Source organism: Mauremys reevesii, linkage group 5 (genome assembly GCF_016161935.1).
Source record: "Mauremys reevesii isolate NIE-2019 linkage group 5, ASM1616193v1, whole genome shotgun sequence".
In the NCBI taxonomy this organism is placed as follows: Eukaryota; Metazoa; Chordata; order Testudines; family Geoemydidae; genus Mauremys; species Mauremys reevesii.
Genome location: NC_052627.1, coordinates 44,863,968 through 44,885,644, shown reverse-complemented (window position 1 = coordinate 44,885,644; position 21,677 = coordinate 44,863,968). Strand labels below are relative to the sequence as shown.

General features: G+C 40.0%; 1 protein-coding gene across 2 annotated transcripts; it reads left to right on the top strand.

The window, feature by feature from the left end:
- Positions 1-4: 4 nt before the first annotated feature.
- MFSD8 (major facilitator superfamily domain containing 8) lies at positions 5-21,677 on the top strand. 2 transcript variants are annotated; one of them, XM_039540149.1, is made up of 12 exons: positions 5-357; positions 5,033-5,124; positions 6,039-6,082; positions 7,848-8,088; positions 8,400-8,513; positions 9,693-9,837; positions 11,740-11,798; positions 13,554-13,662; positions 17,150-17,284; positions 17,929-18,032; positions 18,117-18,376; positions 20,917-21,677. In XM_039540149.1, the coding sequence occupies exons 1-12, from the start codon at positions 275-277 to the stop codon at positions 21,121-21,123; spliced, it is 1,593 nt and encodes a 530-aa protein (XP_039396083.1). In that variant the 5' UTR covers positions 5-274; the 3' UTR covers positions 21,124-21,677. The 2 variants fall into 2 exon arrangements, with proteins under 2 accessions (XP_039396083.1, XP_039396084.1); XM_039540150.1 differs by lacking the exons at positions 5-357; positions 6,039-6,082.

Sequence of the window (21,677 nt, the reverse complement as noted above, 5' to 3'; positions counted from 1 at the left end):
CTGGCGCCCCGCCTTTCTCTAGCGTCGCACGTGACGCCAGCCCGACCGCCAGCAGTAACGGCCAGGGAGCGCGCACGCGCGCATTGCGCGACAGTTAGGCGCGCGGGATAGCCGGCTCCTGAGCGACGCCGCCGGCAGCAGCGCGAAGAACAGCAGCAGCCGGCGTCACAGGCGGGGCGGTAGCGAGGGCACTACCCGGGGGAGGGGCAGGAGGCTCCGCCCCCGCCTGCCTGGTGCCGGCGGCCGGGGTAGGAGCTTGTGTTGGGCACCAGACATGGCCGCGGCCCCTGCGGATGCCGCCCTTGTTGCCGAAGAGCAGGAGCCCCTGCTCCGCTCAGGAGGGAATGACGCGAGCAGGTAGGGCGCCCGCACCTGTCTTTACAGGCTCCCGGGCCCGTCGGACCCTGCGGCTGCTGGTAGCCCGCGGTAAGGTGGGGACCCCGCCCCGCCAGCGCGTGATACTGGCCTGCCGAGCCCGCACCCGGCACTGCCGCTTTGCCCGGGGCCTTGGTTCAGCCCGGCTGTGCCCAGCTCGCCTGGGTCGGCCAGTGGCAGCGGAAAGCCTGGCTCCCGCAGCCGCCCTGGGGCAGAGGCGCGGTGCGCGTCAGAGGCAGAGAGAGAGTCCCCGCCTCAGCAGCCAGGGGGCTCCACTGGGTCTATGGGCTCAGCTTGGCTCCTGCTTGACTGCGTCAGATAACCCAGTTGTGTGGTATTATATCCCCCAGAAGCCACCCCTAGTGGGATAGCGCTCGTAGCAAATTGGATCTGTGCCGCTGGCTCATGCCTCCCAGGGAAGGTGAAGTGTAAATCGCTGTCTGTGCGCAGCACTTTGTATCACAGTATCTATGTTAGTGGTCGCTTAGTGGCAGGGCTGGTGCAAGGATGTTTCACGCCCTAGGCGAAACTTCCACCTTGCGCCGTCCCCAAGCAACCGCCCTGAGGCGACCCCTACCCCGCGGCAGCTCCGCCCTGAGGCGCCCCCTACCCCGCGGCAGCTCCGCCCTGAGGCGCCCCCTACCCCCGCGGCAGCTCCGCCCTTCCGCCCTGAGGTACCCCACCCTGCCCTGAGGCACTCCCCCCAAGCCCCAGCTGATTGGTGCTGCAAGCCTGGGAAGCGGGAGAAGTGAGGCAGTGATGGTGTGCTGGAGGAGGAGGCAGAGCAGGGGTGAGCTGGCGCAGGGAATTCCCCTGCGTGCTGCCCTCCACCCTGCCCCCCTTACTCGCTGCCAAAGAAAATGCTGCCCCCCAAATCCTAGCACCCTAGGCGACTGCCTAGGTTGCCTAATAGGTTGCACTGGCCCTGCTTAGTGGTAACTCAGCATACCTGAAGCAGTAGCATTCATGTGTACAGATAAGTCCTAAGAAGATAACTATTAATCACTTCCTGAGACAAGTGCTTATTTAAGCTTCAGCCTTTTGCTGTGAGGGTGGGGAAAGACGTGTGCCAGGTACCACACAGATACTGTGATCAGGGCCGGTTTAATTTTTTGTGGGCACGATGCCCAACATATTTGTAGGCTCCCATCACTATGTGGTTGTGATGGACCCCTTCCAAGTGTGGGCCCGATGTGATAGCACCGTTGATGCCATAGTAAATGTGGTATTGCCGGGATGGGGATAAAAACATTTACGTATTCAAAAACAAAATAAGATATTTGAAGCCACACTGAGACCTCCATTTAGCCCATAGAGAACAAACTGGCCTAATATCAATTTACCCAGAATACCATTGAATTTGGTTTGTTTGGGAGGAGGTTGTTTGTTAGTATTCTCTTTTTTCTTTAAACACTCAGCTCCTGCTTGGGGCCTTGAACACAAGTGCTTAATTAGCACAAATATGAACCATATTAAGCCTGGATGTAGCAGTCAGTGGTGTCGCACCTGCATCTCCCCACCACTTCCTCCACCCAAAGTGATGTTTCATAAATACATTTTTTGAAAGCTGCATTTTCTACTTTGGTACAATAATTTTTACAAAACTTTGGGGCAGAGTGTGGGGAGGAAAATTGCCTGTGCCTATCTTTTAAAGGGAGAAAGGGCCACTGAGAGAAAACACACACTTTACCACAAAGGGTACCACAATCCAGTCTCAAGCTCCTACCCCAATCTTCACACCTGGGCTCTCCCCACCGTCCCTCCTACTGTCCCCATCCCACACAACTAACCCCCAACAAAAGCTCTCCTCGATCTCCCTGCTACTACCAACCCCCCACACATACTTTCACCCAAGAGCTGTTAGCTCCCTCTCTTCTACCCCCCCCACACTGAGCCAACCCCCACCTTCAACCCAGATTCTCCCCTCCCTCCATCTGTCCCCTGTCACATCAACCTCTATGTTAATGCCCTGCTTCTCCTACATCTCCACACGGAGTCACCACCAGCTCTCCCATCGCACCCCAACTTGCCCCACAACTGCCCCTTCCCCCCAAAACTGGGCTGTGCCCCATCCCCTCCCCGAAGTGCAGGGGGGCAGTTTCTGGGCATTCCCACTGGCAGGGGGCACGGCAGCCATCACTGACAAGCTCCACTGTCACCGCCCACACACACACACACACACCCCGCTCCCAGGGATCACAGACAACCAACCCCCAACCCTGAAGTGCAAGGTCAAGACAGTGCCCAGGAGCCCCCGGCATCATGTTCACTGGGAGGCTGCCCCTAGCTCCCCGCTGCTCCAGGAGAGTGGGGGAGACTCAGGGGTGGGGGGAGCCAGGAGCTCCAAGGGGGAGGAGAGTACAGCAGGATTAGTGCCGGGAACCCTCTCCCTACACCAGACCATTTCCTTGCTTGGGGTGTCTTTTTGGTCCGCTCCGACCACTTCAGCTGGGGTGGCTGGTAGCATGGCGCAGGGCATTCTGGGACTACTAGTGCAGCTGGCAGCGCAGGCCCCAGCGGAACACAGCGGTGTGCAGACAACAACTCCCAGCACACCCTGCATCACCAATCCCTTTTGCACCTGCGCACTGTGCTCCCCAGGCCTAGGAAAAGTAAATCTTGCTAGTGTCAGGAAGCCAGGTATGGGCATTGCTAATTAAAAGCTTCCACTATTGTTCCGTTAAGGGTATTAGTTCTATCACAGTTTTGTTTCCTCTTTGCTTTCTCCTCACCAGCCTCCTTTAATTTAACTCTGTACAGTCAGGCAGGATATCAGACAATGAAACTGAGATAGTTAGAAAAAATAATACACATAACTCCCTCATTCTCTGTGGTTGTCCATCTAGATATTTTATACAGCACTTTATCACAATATCTGGGTGGTACCTGGCACATGTCTTTCCCCACCCTCACAGCAAAAGGCTGAAGCTTAAATAAGCACTTGTCTTCGGAAGTGATTAATGGTTATCTTCTAAGGACTTATCTGTACACATGAATGGTACTGCAAAACCAAACACCCCCACCCCAAAACAAAAAGGGAAAAAAAACCCTCACCAAGTGAAAGCTATACAAATACAAAAACTATGTCGACCAGGTCAAAGTACCTATAACAGAGATGGTCCCTCACAAATAGAATTAATCAGAAGAATCCTGTGAAGAAATTAGAATTGTTATTGCCTCTGAAAAATAAACAGATCCTCAAGAGATACTGTCAGCATACATCATATAAAAATAAATCCTTGCTCATGTAACTATAACAATACAAAAACCTGTAGGAGAACACTTCAATCTCCCTGGACACACAATAGCAGATTTAAAGGTAGCCATCCTGCAGCAAAAAACTTCAGGACCAGACTTCAAAGAGAAACTGCTGAGCTCCAGTTCATCTGCAAATTTGACACCATCAGCTCAGGATTAAACAAAGACTGTGAATGGCTAGCCAATTACAAAAGCAGTTTCTCCTCCCTTGGTTTTCACACCTCAACTGCTAGAAGAGGGTCTCATCCTCCCTGATTGAACCAACCTCGTTATCTCTAGCCCGCTTCTTGCCTACCTCTGGAAATTTCCACTACATGCATCCGACGAAGTGGGTATTCACCCACGAAAGCTCATGCTCCAATACGTCTGTTAGTCTATAAGGTGCCACAGGACTCTTTGTTGCTATAACAATACTTTAGATTTTTTATCTTGGAATGATAAAAAAAAATAATTTTTCACCAGTTATGTTGTTTGTTTACATTTTTCATTTCACAAAGCTTGGAAATAATGAAAATATGCTTGTCAGGTTCGCTTTTGATTGTAGTCATTTTCAGTTGATAGAGTTTCATTTTATTTTTCTTTTAAATTCATAACACTGAAAGGGAATGTTTAGCGATCATGATTTAGGCCCTAGTCCTATAATCTGTTGCACATAAACCCTTATGTGAGACAAAGGAGTTTGCCTACATGAATGGCTTGCAGGATTCAGGGTTTAGGCATAAGCAAACAAAAATCAATCTCACTGATGCCAGTTTTTAGCATGTTGTATGAACGTTGAATTTACTTGTAAAAGAAAAATACAGCATGGGAAAAAGTGCAACTTTCCAATAGATTTGTCCTTTTGCTATTTTCAGTGCCTGTGGTGCATATAAGTGAAAGGCATATCACAGTCTGATTTTTCTCTTGATTGCTACCACAGTTTAATAGGGAAGGGGGAGCCAAAAAGCAAGTATGTGCTATGATAGGTGATGTGTCTTTCACTTCAGCAAGACATACCACAAAATGCTGCAACTCAGAGAGGAAAATATTGGAGGACATATTTATTAGGTATATAATATTGCTGAGCTATATGTGACGTTGTGTTATTGTAACTATCATTAATAGAACATGATAAAATAGGGTCAACATTTCTTTTTAGAAAACTTAAGCCATTTAGCGCATGCTGCTGTTTCATCAAAAGATGAGCTTTGTGTCAGAAACAAATCAATCTCATTTAGAATGTGTGTTTTAATGTTCTTCAGTGAATGGTTAGGAACAATGTAAGCTACAAAATATAAATACTATTTGTAAAATTTGAGGTAACATATGAAAAATGCTTTTGATGTCCTTTAGGCTGGGAAATTCTCAGAGTTAAACAACAAAATGAGATTATTTCTTTTTTTTGTTATTGTTGTTCAAGATACGGGGATGTTGTGGAAACCCAACAGCATTATAGGAGTAGGTGGAGGTCCATTCGTATTATGTACCTTACAATGTTTCTCAGTAGTGTAGGTAAGTAATCTTGATATTCATCCAGCAGAATTTTAACACTATTTGCACAATGGATATATTATTTTGATTTGAGAATTCTAAGAAGTCTATATATTAAAACTATTTCTGCTTTCTTACTAGTTATTTTTATATAACATTTTTTATAGATCATAAAAATGCAATGACTACTTGGAATAGAGAAAATAAGGTTGATGAATTAAAAGGAAGGATAAATAGCAACCGTTGGTATTAAAGAAAGAGGATTTCTCTGCAATGCTGGAATACAAATATTGGATTTTAAAATGCATATACTTGCAGATGTTTTTCCTCTTGGGGCATCACAGTACTTCTTGTTTCCCTGATATATCAAAATTATCTTTAGCTGCAGAACAGTTTTCTCTTTGACCCCCAGAGTCAAACTCATTAAAGTGTGAATTCAGTTGATTTCTGGTATCTGCTTATCTTTGACTTTTGTTTTGGTTAGTGTGATATTAGGATGGTACTTAGATTGATGAAGGATTGAAGAAAGTATTAAATCTAAATGTAAAATTATTTTTTGATACCAAGAAAATCTGTTTCTTTGAGAGCTCTGCTCCCTGATATGGATTGAGGAAAACACCTATATATAGACTTCAGTGGGACCATGATCATACTCTAGGTGTTCAGTGCATTACACTTTTTTACACATCTATGTAGTGTGGTGCTCTTATTTTAAATAAGAGTTCTTTTAACTGAAAAGCAGTTACTGTTCTTTAATCCAGCATGGCAACCATTGTACTTTTGGTTGCCATGTGGAGCTACAGTTTGAGAATACAATATTTTTAAAAAGCAGAAGAATCAGCTCCGTTTTACAGTACTTGATTAACGATTATATGTAGCAATGTAAAGTAACTCCAATTCTGTTTTCTTGTTTTTATTTTTTTAATACATCACAGGTTTTTCAATTGTAATTATGTCAGTTTGGCCATATCTGCAAAAGGTTTGTGCATTTTAATGATGATGATTAATGATTTTATTTTCTGCTCTATTAGAATGTAAAATCACTGTTAGAGCTTTATTGTGGTATATAGGTACTTAACAGTTTAAGGCCCAAATCTTCAACACGCTCTATACAGGAATAGATATCGTTGATGGACCAGGGACTTATTTATCTAAACTCCCCTAATAGTTTAAACTATTACATTTTCAGTAATTAGTTTTCTGTTTCACACTTCAGTCACTTTAACATAGGAATACTGTATTGCTATTTTTAATTATTGATTCTTATTTCCACGGTAGTAATTTGCACTACCATGTAGCATGTTGATTTTTTTTGTACTTTTAATTAAATTTGCGGTACTGTATTAATTTAGAAAAGACTACCAAAGCAATATGTAGATGTAAACGTGAATATCTTGCAGTTTTAAACAGTATTTGAATAAAACCAGGATATTTGGGGATAGGTATTATTTTTCGTTAACTTTATTGAAGTAGGTTCCATTAAGATCCCATTGTGCTAAGCACTATACCAGGGGTAGGCAACTTATGGCACGCGTGCCAAAGGCAGCACGCAAGCTGATTTTCAGTGGCACTCACACTGCCTGGGTCTTGGCCACAGGTCCGGGAGGCTCTGCATTTTAATTTAATTTTAAATGACACTTCTTAAACATTTTTAAAAATGTATTTGCTTTACATACAACAATAGTTTAGTTATATATTATAGACTTAGAGAGAGAGAGACCTTCTAAAAACATTAAAATGTATTACTGGCACACAAAACCTTAAATTAGAGTGAATAAATGAAGACTCGGCACACCACTTCTGAAAGGTTGCCGACCCCTGCACTATACAGACACAGAGAGACATGAGGTCTTCTTATAGAATGTACAGTAGAAAACATTACACTTTATGAGAAATTCTAACAATGAAACCAAAACAGTTGTACTAAGTCAATAAGTAGAAGCATATGACTAGACTGAAAATTCCCTCTCCTAGCCTCTGACAATTTTTAACACTCCACATAAAATCTGTCCTTTAATTTACCAATTAATAATGGTTCATGTTATCAATCTTTAACCATTAGGTTTCCCAATCTTACTTCACTTCAAGTTGTATTGTAAATTGGTAGAAAACTGTAGATATTTTAGATAATTTGTTTTCCCCAAAAGGACTTTTAGCAAAGCTGTAAACATACTACATGAATCCTATTTATCTGTATGTTGGACAAGTTGTCCAGACTTAAAAAAATAACATTTCTACAGAACTTTGAAGATAAAAATCCCTATGTGTCAAGGACTATTATACTCCAATCTTTTTTGCATTGATGAGGGAGAGCCTCATCCTCGCTCCAGTCTCTTTACATCATGTAAAAGGGCTGGAGTGGTGTAAAGGGACACATAGAAGCCTGGTTTTGGCCATTTTAGGAACTGTGGGACAACTTCCTTCCAAAGACCACCCCCCTCATAATCTCCAGCAGAGAGGGCATGCTATGGGTGGGAGGATCATGATGGCATCATGGGGAGACTGCTGTGACAGGCCCTCACTGAAAGTTATGCAGGGGGTCTCTCTAGCGTCTGGAGTATTTCAGGTTCAGGAAGGTGGCGTAAAGCTGCATTAGTGCCCTCTGACCCTCGGCTGTAAGCTCTGCACTTTAGCAGTATAGCACAGAATCTTACATGTTGTAGGGTACTGATTCCAAAATTGTTTTTGTTGATATGATGAATAGCACTCTGTAATTTTTAAAATCACTTCACTTGTTTCTGCAGATTGATCTGACAGCAGATGCAAGTTTCTTGGGATGGATTATTTCTTCATACAGTCTTGGACAAATGATAGCCTCACCTCTGTTTGGTTTATGGTCCAATTACAGGCCAAGAAGAGAACCACTTGTTGTTTCAATTGCCATTTCTGTGGCTGCTAACTGCCTTTATGCCTATGTCCATTTACCTACTTCACACAACAAATACTATATGCTGGTTGCTCGTGCCCTTGTGGGGTTTGGAGCAGGTAATAGCAACAGAATTTAAACTGCTGAAGATTAATTAATTTTATTTGTTTCTTACTTAAGAGAGGACAAGCTTTATGGTTATGTTAAGCAAAATAATTTATTAGGCAAATAATATCTTCCCAAATGATTAACACAGGTAGTTAGCTAACACTGTGTACAGACCTGCAAAATTGTATACTTTCTTGTGTGCATATAATAGGGAAACATAGAGTACCAATAGCAAATTTCTTGTTTGGTACATAGGAGGAGGTGGGGGAATTGAACTTACTGTGACTGGAGATTTAAATGTATCATTCTGATCTTTTTTTAGGAAATGTAGCAGTAGTTCGGTCATACATAGCTGGTGCCACTTCTCTTACAGAAAGAACTAGTGCCATGGCCAACACCAGTGCTTGTCAAGCAACAGGATTCATACTAGGACCAGGTACAACGTCTCTTATTTCCTTATTCCTCCAAAACAAATCAAACTCCTTTTGTTATTTAGGAGAAAATCAGACATTAAGTTTGAGGCTGGGAATCTCCTCAGCAGCAGTGTGCACAAAAATGAGCTTGTTTTGTCATATTATTAAACTGAATACATTAGCATACTGCTGTGGTTTATTCATAAGTAGCTATGCAGATATTACCTCCAAAAAAGTCTAATTGTTTGAGTCCAGTTCTGTTCACATAATTTTGGTGGCAATTTACCAGGTGTAACTGGATTAACAAAGCAGGTTTGGACTGTTACTTCCATTGCTAATTAGTTGATGGTGTTCAGAAAATGAAATGGGAAAAAAAAAAGACATCAGAATGCTTCAGCAGCTACTGGCCCATAAAGACTCTGCAAACTAGTGGTATCTTATTTAGTGTGATGAGTGTTTGGCATTGAGTGCCTGTGCAAGCCTGACCTCATTCCATAGGTAGCTAAAGACTCCACCTTGCCCAATTACCATAGGAAATTATGGCTGTTGAGCATGTTTAGTACATCTCCGTATGTCTCGGGGGGTGAGAGTTTTCTGAGGGTGGCCGGCTGTCAGTCAACCCTGGAAGTAGCATTAAAGAAGTTACACAACCAGAGAGGCAGTCTCCCTGAATGACTCACATACAGGGTGCATTCTTCTTTCCCATTCTCCATTTTGATAGACACTCAGCCAAGTTCCTGATAATCATAGGCTAGGCAGGAGAGGAGCTCTTACATATATTCACACACTCTTGTTTCCACTCATCACCTGTTTAGTGTTTACTTTTTTTTGTCTGTTTCCCTTCTTTTGGGCCTAGGAGAAGGGATACCTCCATCCCATGCTAGGACATCCCTATAGATGGGTAGATGGAGTTAGCACATTCAGTTCAACTATAGAGAATCACAAGTAGATGGTAGGTGTGGAGCTAGGTAATTTTCCTTTCGTGGCTTTATGCAGCTGACTGACTTGTTCTTGGTGTCACAGTGCTGTTTATTGAGATATTCATATGGCTTTCTGGGGATTGCAAGTTCTACAAGCTGCATGTATTTCCAGATAGTTAGGATCCCATTGGTATCCATCAGATGACTGTGCACTGGATTCCCCAAAGATAATGCATTAATAATTTTAATGTTTGAATTTCCTGAGGTAGTTTTTTTCTTAAGTTTTTCAGACTTGCTTCTCTCTGATTGGAGAAAAAGGAGTGACATGGGAAATAATTGATCTCCAGGTGAACATGTACACAGCACCAGTTCTACTGGGAGCTCTCCTAGGCATTATTAATATTATTCTAATCTTTGCTATGTTCAGGTAATTAAATAGAAACTAAAACATTTTCTTGTTTGAATATTGTGGATAGTTTGTTATGGATACTTCCAATTCTGTTGAAAATTATCTTTGGCTATTTATCAAAATAAAATCCACTGAAATTATAAGAGTAAAGGATAGAATTTGCAAAAGAACATAGCGATAATATGACTGCTATTTTAAAGAACTAGAATAATAAAATTTACCTCTTGAGCACGTACATTAAAAATATAAAGCCTTGTATTATTCAAAGTGGCTAGCTTCTGTGACTCATGCATCCTCACTTTTTAGTAGACAAAACTTAGTGATGTATGGTTGAGATACAAACCAATAAAAGCAAAATGTTATGTACACTAGTGTCAGTAATTGAGCCCCGATATACCTAGCATATAAAATTTGAAATGCATATAGGGCTCTGCCCAGTTCATATTAACCTCCATAGCTGCCGACCTGCAAAGACTTTGCTATCTTTGTGTCTGTCTGCTAGATTATAAACTCTTTGGGGCAGGGACTGTCTTTATTTTTATGTATTGCATGGTGCTCTGCACACTGACAATGAACGAATAATTGAGACGTGTATTTGTCATGTTTCCAGCAAAACTTACCTCCTTTCCAGAGATGGAGTTGAAGTCCATCCAGTCTCATTGCCTGGTATAGCAATTTGGCTTGTGAAGCTTCTGAAGTAGGCGGAGTTCTTCACTAGGGCCCCAATTCAGGAAAATCCTTAGTCCCATGCTGTAACTGCTTTTTGGAATCTTTGCTTAGCTTTTACTCGGGGAATAAATATAAAAGGGTCATATGACCTAAAGCATATCTTTGTGGCTATCATTTCTGAAAAAAAGCCCAGCATGAGACATGAAGAGATGCCATGTGCCCCAAAGATTACTTACCCCCTCATTCTGAAGATTCAGCTGATGGAGAGGGAGACCTCCTGTAGTTTTTCTGTTCAGGTGGTCTGTACCACCAGAATATTTGAGATTAGGGTGCATTCAGCAGAGTAGCAACTCCAATGGAATCAAAAGGTTCCCTGCTCCCTACTTCTTCCAGATATGTATGGATAGTTGGTCCTCACCACATGTTGTTGTGCTGGAGAGTTATTCCAGGCTTAGTGCTATAAGACTTTTCAATAGTGTGGGTAGCCGCAGCAGGGGGAGAGGATTGGACTCAGCATACGGAGTACTGGATATGCGGCATGCAGGAAACTCATTTACATTCCTATGTGTCTATACCTCCCTGCTGCAGAGCTCACTTTATTTTGTATGTTGCCATTTTGATGCATATGTGCTAATTTGAATAGGTTATCCCATTTCACAGCCAATATATGTGAATTTGTAGAGCCATTCCCACCATAGAAAGCCACACAGAATTTTAACTGAACAGAACCAATATCTGAAATCACTGTATTGTGCACCCCTGAGAAAGGATCAAATTAAGATTAAGTTCTACAGTACTTAGGCACAGCAATGCGGACTCAAATATGTTGGGCCAGTCTCAGGCCCCAATTCATGAAAGCAGTTAAGCGCACACTTAAAATTTTTTCATAAATAGGGATGCTTTCCTGAATTGCGGCCTTAAATCTGAATTTTGCTAGGTTATTTTTTTTTTTTTAAATATGGTGGCTTTATACTTTCAGGTTCTGTTTTTAAATACATCTTGAATAGATGGGACAAAAAACTGAGTGCCACATTAACTTCACAGAGGATTATCTATAAATGGGCTTAGGTAGTATCCAGACTGGTATAGATTCCAGTGAAATCTTAAGGTATGCACGTGGTGTTTAAAAGTGTGAAGACTGGTTAAGATGCACAATGGTACCATTTATTTATTATTAGAAATGTAACTGGCTAGGTACAAAAGAAATGAATTGGGTAAACTGTACTAATGAAAACAATTTTCAATCTTTAGAGAACATCAAGTGGATGACATAGGAAGACAGTGCAAAAGCATCAATTTTGAAGCAGAAGGTAATATTTTTATTTGAAAACTGACACATTCTATGATACTTTATAACAATATGATAGTAATTTAAAGTGTTTTTTATGAGTCAACCCTTAATTTAGAAATACTACAACGGATGGTGGATTGAACAACTCAGAATTAGTAATGGGATACAGAACCGTCTGTCTCTAGATTGACTGAAGTCTGGCCCAAGTTGGTAATGAAACGGTTATTACCAGCAAGATGTTTTGGTGATAGTATATGTGGGATGAGCTAATGATCAGTACAATTCCTTCTAAATTTGTCACCTTCTGACAGTCTTAATGGAGACCAAGGATTAAATTGACATGGAGATTGAACTGCTTGTTCCAACTGATCACATAATGATACTCTTATCAGCTATACCCAGCCACCATTTGTATACATAATTTTGTGTGATGTTGTGCAGTTTTACTGTGTATGAGCCGTAATTTACAGAGTCCTATTAAAATCAATGTTACACAAGTCTAGGTTTAAATTAGAGGTAATATATATGTTAAATTGGTAACCAATTCACATACAGTTTTTGCTACACAAAGTGCAGCTCCTACCTACCCTACAATATGTACCATAGAGCATTTGTGTACCCAATTATGCAAAGTTCAATTTTTTAAAATGGTGTGCACATCCCATTCACTTGTATAGGTTTATACTATCTTAGGAAAAATGACAGCTGATCATAAACCCTCTTTTAAAAGGAAACATTATAGTGGTAATTTAACTATTTCAGTGCCATATATTATAGTTTTCTATATTAAGTTATAACAGATCTTGCAAACAATCAGAAAATCAGTTTTTATCAAATTTAAACAAAAATCTTTGAAATCTACCATTTCTGCCATGTTGAAAATTTATTGTGGAGGTTGTTGCTGGGGCCCTTTGTTGCTTGGGAATTCATCTGTGGGATATAGAGCTATGGAGAAGCCGATTAAGAAACAGATTCTCTATTTAGTGCGATCTTCAATATTTTCCAGGATTACTTAATATTTGCCCCTCACAAATAAGAAGAAATCAACAGTAATTTACATATTTTCTAGGAAATGGTGAATACTCTTTCCACCATCATTCAAATCATGCTCACTCTTAACCAGAGACAATTTTTTAAATGTAAGTCAAGGGAAATTTAAATTTAAATCCTTCTTTTAAAAAAAATAAAATAAAATAATTTACTCCCAAAAAATGTCTATACCCAAACCCAGAAAGATTCATGTCATGGGGTGTGGCTCCTCTCCTGCCTTCTTCCTGCAGAAACTGCACAGCCTCCCATGGTTGTGTCATCACAGTGTCCTTTTATTTTGAGTTCCCTCCATCCATTTCACAAGAGTCCCTGTCAACAGTGTATTTACAATGTTAACCTAGCTTTTGGCCCTCTCATCAGTGCCTGAAGGGAATGGAGGTCTCCCACCTCTGTGTGGCTAGGTTCAGCTAGCCCTTTTCCTCCCTCTCCTTTCTTGGCATTTCCTTCCTGTCTCTTTATCAGCCTTGGGCTGATGGGGTAATTGGCTCCGTATACCATCCAACCACCAGCCTGATTGACTAATTACCCCCATCAGCTTCCTCAAGAGGAACTAAGTAATAACTGAATGATCAGGCTCTCCTGTTTGCACCCTGCACTCTGTCACAATTGTAAATTAAGCATAATATTATTAATACCTGTAGCCACAGAGTAACATTAGAGCTTATTAATTGAATGTAAAACTTCTTAATTTCGCAATTTAGTTCATTCTTATGTTTCTTTACAGAAAGTGATTATGTGGATCAGGATGCCCAAGGGAACATTGACCAGGTTGCTGTTGTAGCAACCAACATTCTCTTTTTTGTCATCTTGTTTGTTTTTGCTGTCTTTGAAACGTAAGTCTACCAATTTTCTCCTGTTAGTCATTAATGTTTGTAAAGTTCTTTGAAGACATAAAGTGCTCATCGGCTTTTCTGTTGCGCTTATTACCATAACTAAATATTTTGCAAATATAAGTAAGCATTATCCCACCTCATCAAAAACAAGCCATAATGAAAATTGAGTTGTATGATATCTTCCATTTAGTGTGACACATCAATTTAACACATAGTATCACTGTGTAGTACTTTTATATAAGGAGCAGTTATATTTAAACTTTTGAATGAAATGTAAACCCAAATTGCTGAACATTTGTGGCTATTGAAGATTTCATTGTGCTCCTCACATAAGTTGAGATGTAAACCCCAATGTCACATCAGATTTCAATAGAGGTAATTTAATTCTATCTACCAAATCTCTGCAAGGAAAATAATATTTTCAGTTGGATACATTGTCCTTTACCTCCTGTCCTAAATATTGTGTAGCCCTGTAGTGCATTTGTAAATGGCTAGTGCATTCCACTTCAGACTTGTTTCAATAGTGGTTGAAGCAATTCTTATATATAGGTGCAGTTTGCAAAGTACTTTGGTATCCTTTAGGATTAAAGTATCTACGTATGTTAAATAAGAGATGCGACTGCAGTGTATAAACCTAAACTTGAAAAAGGACAAGTCAGTGCTTAACAATAATAATAGGGGGATTTCGTAGATGAATGAGGGAAAATAAGAAAATGTAATGTACATCTTTTTAGGGTGACTCTTGTACATTAAAATGGGCAAACTGACATACTTTTGAAGGGATAAGCTTGTGTGCAGAATTTTGAGCTATAATATCACGTATTTGACATTTCTGTTCCCTACTGAGTATGTCTTATAAAAATGTATTTGATATTTACAAAACATCTCCATTCAGACTTAGTTTGACAAAGTGTAGCAGTTTTTCCTGTATACAATGGTAAATTACGTGAGTGATTTTTTTTTTAAACGAACATAAGTGGCTGCATGCAATAGAACTCTGATGGATCTTAAGTTTGCTTTTTTCAGTGGCAAAGGTTGGGAGTGCTATATGGAAACAGAATTGCAAAGCATAATTTTGATGGCAATAGTATCCAGCCTTTCTTGTTAGATCGAAGATCACTACAATTGAAGATCATTTGGTGGAATAGAGTAAAGGGAAGGGAAGGAGAAGAAATGAATGGGGAGGGGATTTTAGTAAGTGAACATCTATTTTACCCCAGTGGCAAAGGGGCTATGACTACAACATAATGGCCAAATTTTCTTTGCTTTGTGAAAGGAAACAAATGCACATCTGTTAGGGGGCTTATTCCTTTAACCTCTCACTTCCCTAGTCCTTCTCGTATGAACAGAGAGCAACAATACTCAAAGTCCAAAGGCGCAAACAATTCAATGTTTATTGGGGTGAACTTCCAGCAAGCATGATTCCAGTTTCCTTCCTTAGTGTTCCCCTTCCCAGCTCTGACACCACAGAGCCTTGCCTGTGTCCCTGTTTCTGTTCCCATCCCCTGTTCCCATTTCCCCCTTTAGCAAAATAAGATCCCCGTTCCCGCATCCCCAGTCCCTGTTCCCATTCCCCCCCCTTAATTCCTGATTGACTGCAGACTATATAGTAAAACTTGAGTTCTGCTTAGCTATATCTTAACCAATCACTTTACTGAAATTTAACTAACCAATTGTAACATATTGTAACATGGTTATCTAACCAATTATATCCCACCACCTTAATTAGTTTACACCCAGCAAAATTAATTATACAGCAGACAGAAACAATTACAGAACCAGACAGAGACCATGCAAATAAACATACAAAACAATACAGAAGTGAGGATTTTACAACTACATCTATACAGACATAAGGGTTCTCCAGCTGTGTCTATTGATAAGTGAGTTCTTACCAGACAGAAAACTATCAAACTAAATTTCCTTTTCATGTTTTAGGCTCTTTCCTTTCTCTGGAGGTGATAGATCGGATCACCTTCCTAACAGCCCCAGATTGCCTTATTTCAATATGATTAAACAGGGCCTCAGACTGTCACAGTGAGAGAAGGCCCTTACACAGATAGACAATGATTTTGATTCTTTCTTTTATACCTCTGTAACTAGCTAAGTAATAAGAATACACCTAAATTCTTAAAGTATAGGCCTTTGCAGACAGGCCTGAATATCTATATCCTAACACTGCACCCTTTTTTTTTTCTTTTTCTTTTTGGGATCCTCCTGCCCAGGTATCCCTGGAAAAGCATAGGACATATGGCAACACATTTCCTGATAGGGCCAGGCATCAAGGTGGAAGGTGTCGATATTCCATTTGTCCCACTGCCCCTTGTGTAGTACAGTGCCCTGCACCTTCTGTCATACGGGCATACCACACCTATTTCAATTAGTGTTCCAGACTTCCCATTATATTGGGCCCGAGAAGGTTGGGTCCGGGTTGTCTTGCACACTGCGGGGTGGAGAGGGCTTACTACATTACTTATAGGTTATTTTTATATGCAATGTAACACAAGTACAGTTAACAATACACAATTCACAGCAACACCGAGTCCTCACCACTGCAGTATGGTCCAGTATCTGAGCCACCACCAAAACACTGCCTCTTCTCCTTTGACCGAGTAAAGATTTTAATGTGTTCAGTTCTGGCAGTTGCAACAAGCTGCCCCTGCAGGTTTTGCATGCTTTTGTTCACATTATAAGTCCACTGAATGTTTACAGAGAAATGGGTTATTGTCCAAACCAACTTAACCACTTGGTATGGAATCAGGCAGTATGCCCTGGTTCGATTATTTACAGCAATAAGATTTACAGATTTATTTGTGCACCAGAATCCAGATAGCAGCATAGAGATGTGTGTAGTTTGGTTAGGGGCTGGTGTAATTGTGCCCCTTAGTAATATGTACATTTTTAGCAAAACACTTTATACACAGTAGACCCAATTGTCCACCCCTTGCCATAGGCCATTGATTCTGCTCCTCCATAGTCACAGGAGAGGGGCACATTTAAACATCATCTTTGATTTACACCATTTTACACACCCCTTCATGGATTTCCAGTGAGCTCCTCCCCTTCTCATTATTTATATCCTAACAATATCCCATTAACAGTAACTACAGCTGTATAGCTAAAGCTTGAACACCATAAATAAGTTTACTGTTCAGCCTTAAATATTTATCTTTTACATGCAAAGGTCCATATTTTTCCTCTCCAGTGTATTAGTTGTACAGCACCATGAATCCATTGAAATAATTCATGTTACATCAGTGTAGAATTGGTATAATGGAATGGTAAGTCAGGCCCAGAGGATTTGTTATAAGTAATGCATCACAAAATGATGTTATAAACAGCGTAAATGTTCTTGTCTGTTTGTCAGGAGGGAAGGCTTCTGTATGACCATATCTGATACTATAGAGAATAAATATATGGATGATGCTGTTCTGAGATAACCTTTGTACAAGTTTTATTAATGTCTCTCTTATTTTTTACTGCCTAGCATAGCTACTCCATTGACAATGGATATGTATTCCTGGACCAGGAAAGAAGCAGTTTTTTATAATGGAATAATCCTTGGTGCAATTGGCATTGAATCAGTCATTGTCTTCATGGTGGTTAAAGTAGTTTCTAAGAAGTAAGTCACTCATCAGGTTTTTGCTCTTGTTTATCTTAATGTAAACAGACAGGAAAATGTTTATCTTCACAAAAGTCTGGGGAACTTTAGGTCAAGTATTCATTATCTGAATCAAACTCTGCTCATCTTATTTTAGCAAATGATAGAAATGTAGGGGCTACAAGGGGCCCTCTAGAGATCACCTAGTCTAGTCCCCTGCCCTGAGGTAGGATTAAATATACCTAGACCATCCCTGATAGGTGTTTGTCTAACTTGTTCTTAAACACCTCAAAGAACTGGGATTCCACAACCTCCCTAGATAACTTGATCCAGTGCTTAACTATCCTTATAGTTAAAAAGGTTTTCCTCATATCTAACCTAAATCTCCCTTGCTGAAAACTGAGCAGATTACTTTGTGTCCTGCTCCTGGTAGATATGAAGAGCAATTGATCACTGTCCTTTTTAGAACAACCTTTTACATATTTGAAAACTGTTTTATGTCTCCTTTATGCCAAATTCTTTCAACCAAATAGTTCCACTTAAGTCATTGGGATTAGTCATATGAATAAGTTGTACAGGATTTGTATGTGTGTATAGTAGATTATTTTTAGATACATTTGGTCATGAATATGTATTATTTAGTTATAGTTTTCATTATTCAACAGGACTGGTGAGCGTGCTACACTCTATGGAGGCCTACTGATTATCTTGGTTGGATTCTTTATCTTGTTACCTTGGGGGAAAAAATTACCAAATATCCAGTGGGAAGGTATAATTATAAATAACGCTAAACTGTAGTCTAAGCATTTAATTAACATCTTTTTAAAATGGGTTCCCTTGCTTAATTTCACAGATATAAAGAATAATTCTGTTCCCAGAATCATCTTCAATGAAATGTTTACACCTTTCTGGAAGCTCCAAACAACACAACTACCATCCAATCACACAGTAGAGCCAACAGGATGCTCTGTTGTGCAGCCCTGGTGCCTGTACACTCCATTGATCCACTTGGGCCAGTATATAACCTCTGATATACTGATAGGATTGGGCTATCCAGTCTGTAATGTCATGTCCTATACTTTATACTCAAAAATTCTAGGACCAAAACCTCAGGTAAGAATGAAAACTAGGGAATTTGTTCAGATTTTGCTATTACTGTAACATGTAGACTTGATGGCATAGTTTATTCCATTGGTCTTTTGATCAAAACTGTTTTGTTGGTTATGGGATGAATCCTCTTGTTTGTTAGACATTTGAGAACAATGAATGCGTATGACTTTTTCTACTTTTGAATGCTCTTTATCAACACACAACATACCCATTTAAAACATCTGCTGAAAGTAACTTTTTTAAAGAAAAGTTGTGAAAGAAAATTGTTTGATTCATAAACCAGAATGATCAGTTACTCTAACTTGCATATCCCAGGATGCAGAACTTCACCCAATAATTCCTGCACTAGACACTTATCTTGTGGTTGAACTAGAGCATATTTTTTTAAAATAGCATCAGTCTTGTTTGTATAGCATCTAGCACAGTGGGATCCAAGTCCATGGCTAGGGATCCTATGATTGTAGTAGTAAGTGATGGACAATCCAACAGCCCCCTCGATAAGCTGTTCCTGTGATTAATTATCTTTACTATTAAAAAATGTGCGCTGTATTTATCTAGTTTCAGCTTCCAGACATTAGATCTTGTTATGCCTTTGTCTGCTAGATTAAAGATCCTTCCATGGTCAGAAATCTTCTCCCCATGTAGGTATTTATAGACTGTGAACAAGTCACCTCTTAACCATCTCTTTGTTTAGTTAAATAAATTAAATTTCTTAAATCTTTTACTGTAAGCCAGGGTTTCCTGTCCTCTAATAATTCTTGTGGCTCTCCTCTGAGCCCTCTTCAATTTTTCAACATCCTTTTTTGAAATGTGGATAGCAGAATTGGATACATTATTCCAGTAGTGGCATTGCAAATGCTGTATTGGTTATGCATCCAAGAATCTTGTAAGCTCACTTTAGCCACAGCATCAGACTATGAGCTCCTGTCTAGCAGTTATCCACCATGGCCCCTAAGCTCTTTACAGAATTACTGGTTTCCACAGTAGTGCCACATCCTGTAAATAGCACCTTCCTTTTTTGGTTCCTAAATGTATGTAATTTACTTCAGTATATCAAACATTTTACTAATGGAACTAAAGGTTCATTTGCTCTTAAGGCATAGGAAATAGCATTATGGAGAGCTAGATATAGAATATTGGTTTTTTTTCCTGTCTCCACACACATCTAATTAACACATTGGGTCTAGCTTCCAAAGGTACAGGTATGTGAAGTCAGACTTATTCGGTTTCCTTCATGCAGTTGGGCCACGTCAAAACACTAGCAAAGATGCAAAAGTAGCAATTGGTTTTCTACACCTGTGCTTCCACTTGAAAGATTAATTTTAAATATCTTGGTCTGAAAATTGTGAAGTCACCAGGTGCCACATGGTAGTCAGCAGTTTTGTCTAGGAATGGGAGGAAGGATAGGAGACAGAATGATAGTTGTGTTTTTAATTGCATTTTTAATAAGACAATTGAGTTTGGCAGGTTTGATGTTTTAAGTTCTTCTTCGAGTGATTGTACATGTCCATTCCACTTCAGGTGTGTACATGCCCTGTGCACCAGTCAGATTTTTCCCAGGGTGACATGTGTACCCTGAACAGTCCAATGCTGCTGCACGGTGGCTTAAAGGGCAGAGTCGCCCCAGACCCACATCAGTTCCTTTTTACTTCCCAGGATTGGTAGTCAGAGTTGCATTCAGGACATCTTGCATTCAGGACATTTACTTTTTTTTTTAAAATCTGATAGTTATTACTGCCATAGTGCAATTAAAACAATTTGGATATTTTCCTTAACAGAGAGAGGTAGCTACTTTTCACTTCTGCAGCCATAGCTGTAGGAAGAATTGGTTAAATTTGCTGCTTTTGCCAACAACAAAGACATTCTGCAACAATAGAGAAATCTCCAGTGATCTTAACTGTTTTTAAAATTTAATAAAAGTCCTTCATGGAAAAAGGAAAAAAAAAATTACACAAGAAGGCGAGAACTTCAATCTATTGATCCCAAGACTTTCCTGTAATTTTTATGATTATTTTGGAGTATGACATTGTTATATCTAAATTAGATGTTAATCATTAGTGTGGGGGAACATTCACACCAGTGAAGCAATATAAAGAATAAGTATGAACATGAATATATGTCCATGCTATCAAAAGGGGTAGATTTAGATAGCTGCAATTTATTCAGTTCCCTCCTTTAGCTTCATTTCTGCCATGATGCCTATAAAGCACTAGTAGCTTACAATGGCTAATCAGGTGGTAAACTGAGATCACTGCTTACTGTAGGTAACTTGCTTCATCTCATCCATCTGTTCTATTTTATGATAAGATGCATCTTTCAACAGGAACTTGTTTTTTTACTGTCTCTCTCTCCAGGCATCTGATTATGACTGTTTATTTTTTATTGCTTCAAAAAAACCCCAAGTAATGGTCATAGACCAACAGTCCAGAAAAATGAGCGGTGTTTTTCCTGATATCTTATATATATTTTCTATTGTAATTAGAGTAACTCATGAAAATGAACTCTTTTTTGTTACTTAACCACAGTTCTTTGATCCTTTTCAGGGTGTCTATATGGGCTGGTTAACTGCCTCTGGAAGTGGAGCACGTATACTGGGCCCAGTGTTTGTGAGCCAAATATATACTCATTTGGGACCTCGTTGGGCATTCAGCTTAATCTGTGGAATAATTGTATTCTCTCTCTTACTTCTGGAAGCAGTGTACAAGAGACTTACTGCATTTTCAGTCAGCTATAGAACGATGCAAGGGTAGATTTATTTTTAGCTATGTAAAACGAAAATCAGAAATATGTAATTGTCTTGTTTTTAAACAAGGGTGCCTCAGTACAGGCCTATAGAGCTGTACTTGTAACTGAGCCAATGGAGTCTGTGAAGCAGGCATAGCCTAATCACTAATACATCTTGATTAATGTAATTATGTGAAGATTACATTCTTCCTTGATAGCAAAAGTGGGAAAGCTATATTTGATCACAATGCAGTGCTAGAGTAGTGCATGCTGGAGTTTATAGTTTCCAAAAGTGTCAGACCTTTGTGTTAAATTAAATGGCAACCATAGGCCCTAGTTGTAGGAGTATAGTGGCCATACTGTAAGCACACCCTTTTTAAAAAGAAAAAAAATGCTGCCTTGATTCTATGAATCAGGATTACTAAAGCTTCTTGTAACTACAAGCTTGACTGAACCATGTGCACTTTGAATCAAAACACCTACCTCTTTTAATCAAATAAGTGACTGTTTTCTGACATGCAGCTTGTTTCAATGGATTAACCAACAGCTAATAGGAAATAAACATTTTGTTCTAACAAGA

Coding starts and splice junctions, on each gene's coding strand:
- MFSD8 (XM_039540149.1), top strand. CDS start 275: ATGGCCGCGGCCCCTGCGGATGCCGCCCTTGTTGCCGAAGAGCAGGAG. Junction 11,799..13,553: donor CATCAATTTTGAAGCAGAAG/GTAATATTTTTA, acceptor GTTTCTTTACAG/AAAGTGATTATGTGGATCAG. Junction 13,663..17,149: donor GTTTTTGCTGTCTTTGAAAC/GTAAGTCTACCA, acceptor TTTACTGCCTAG/CATAGCTACTCCATTGACAA.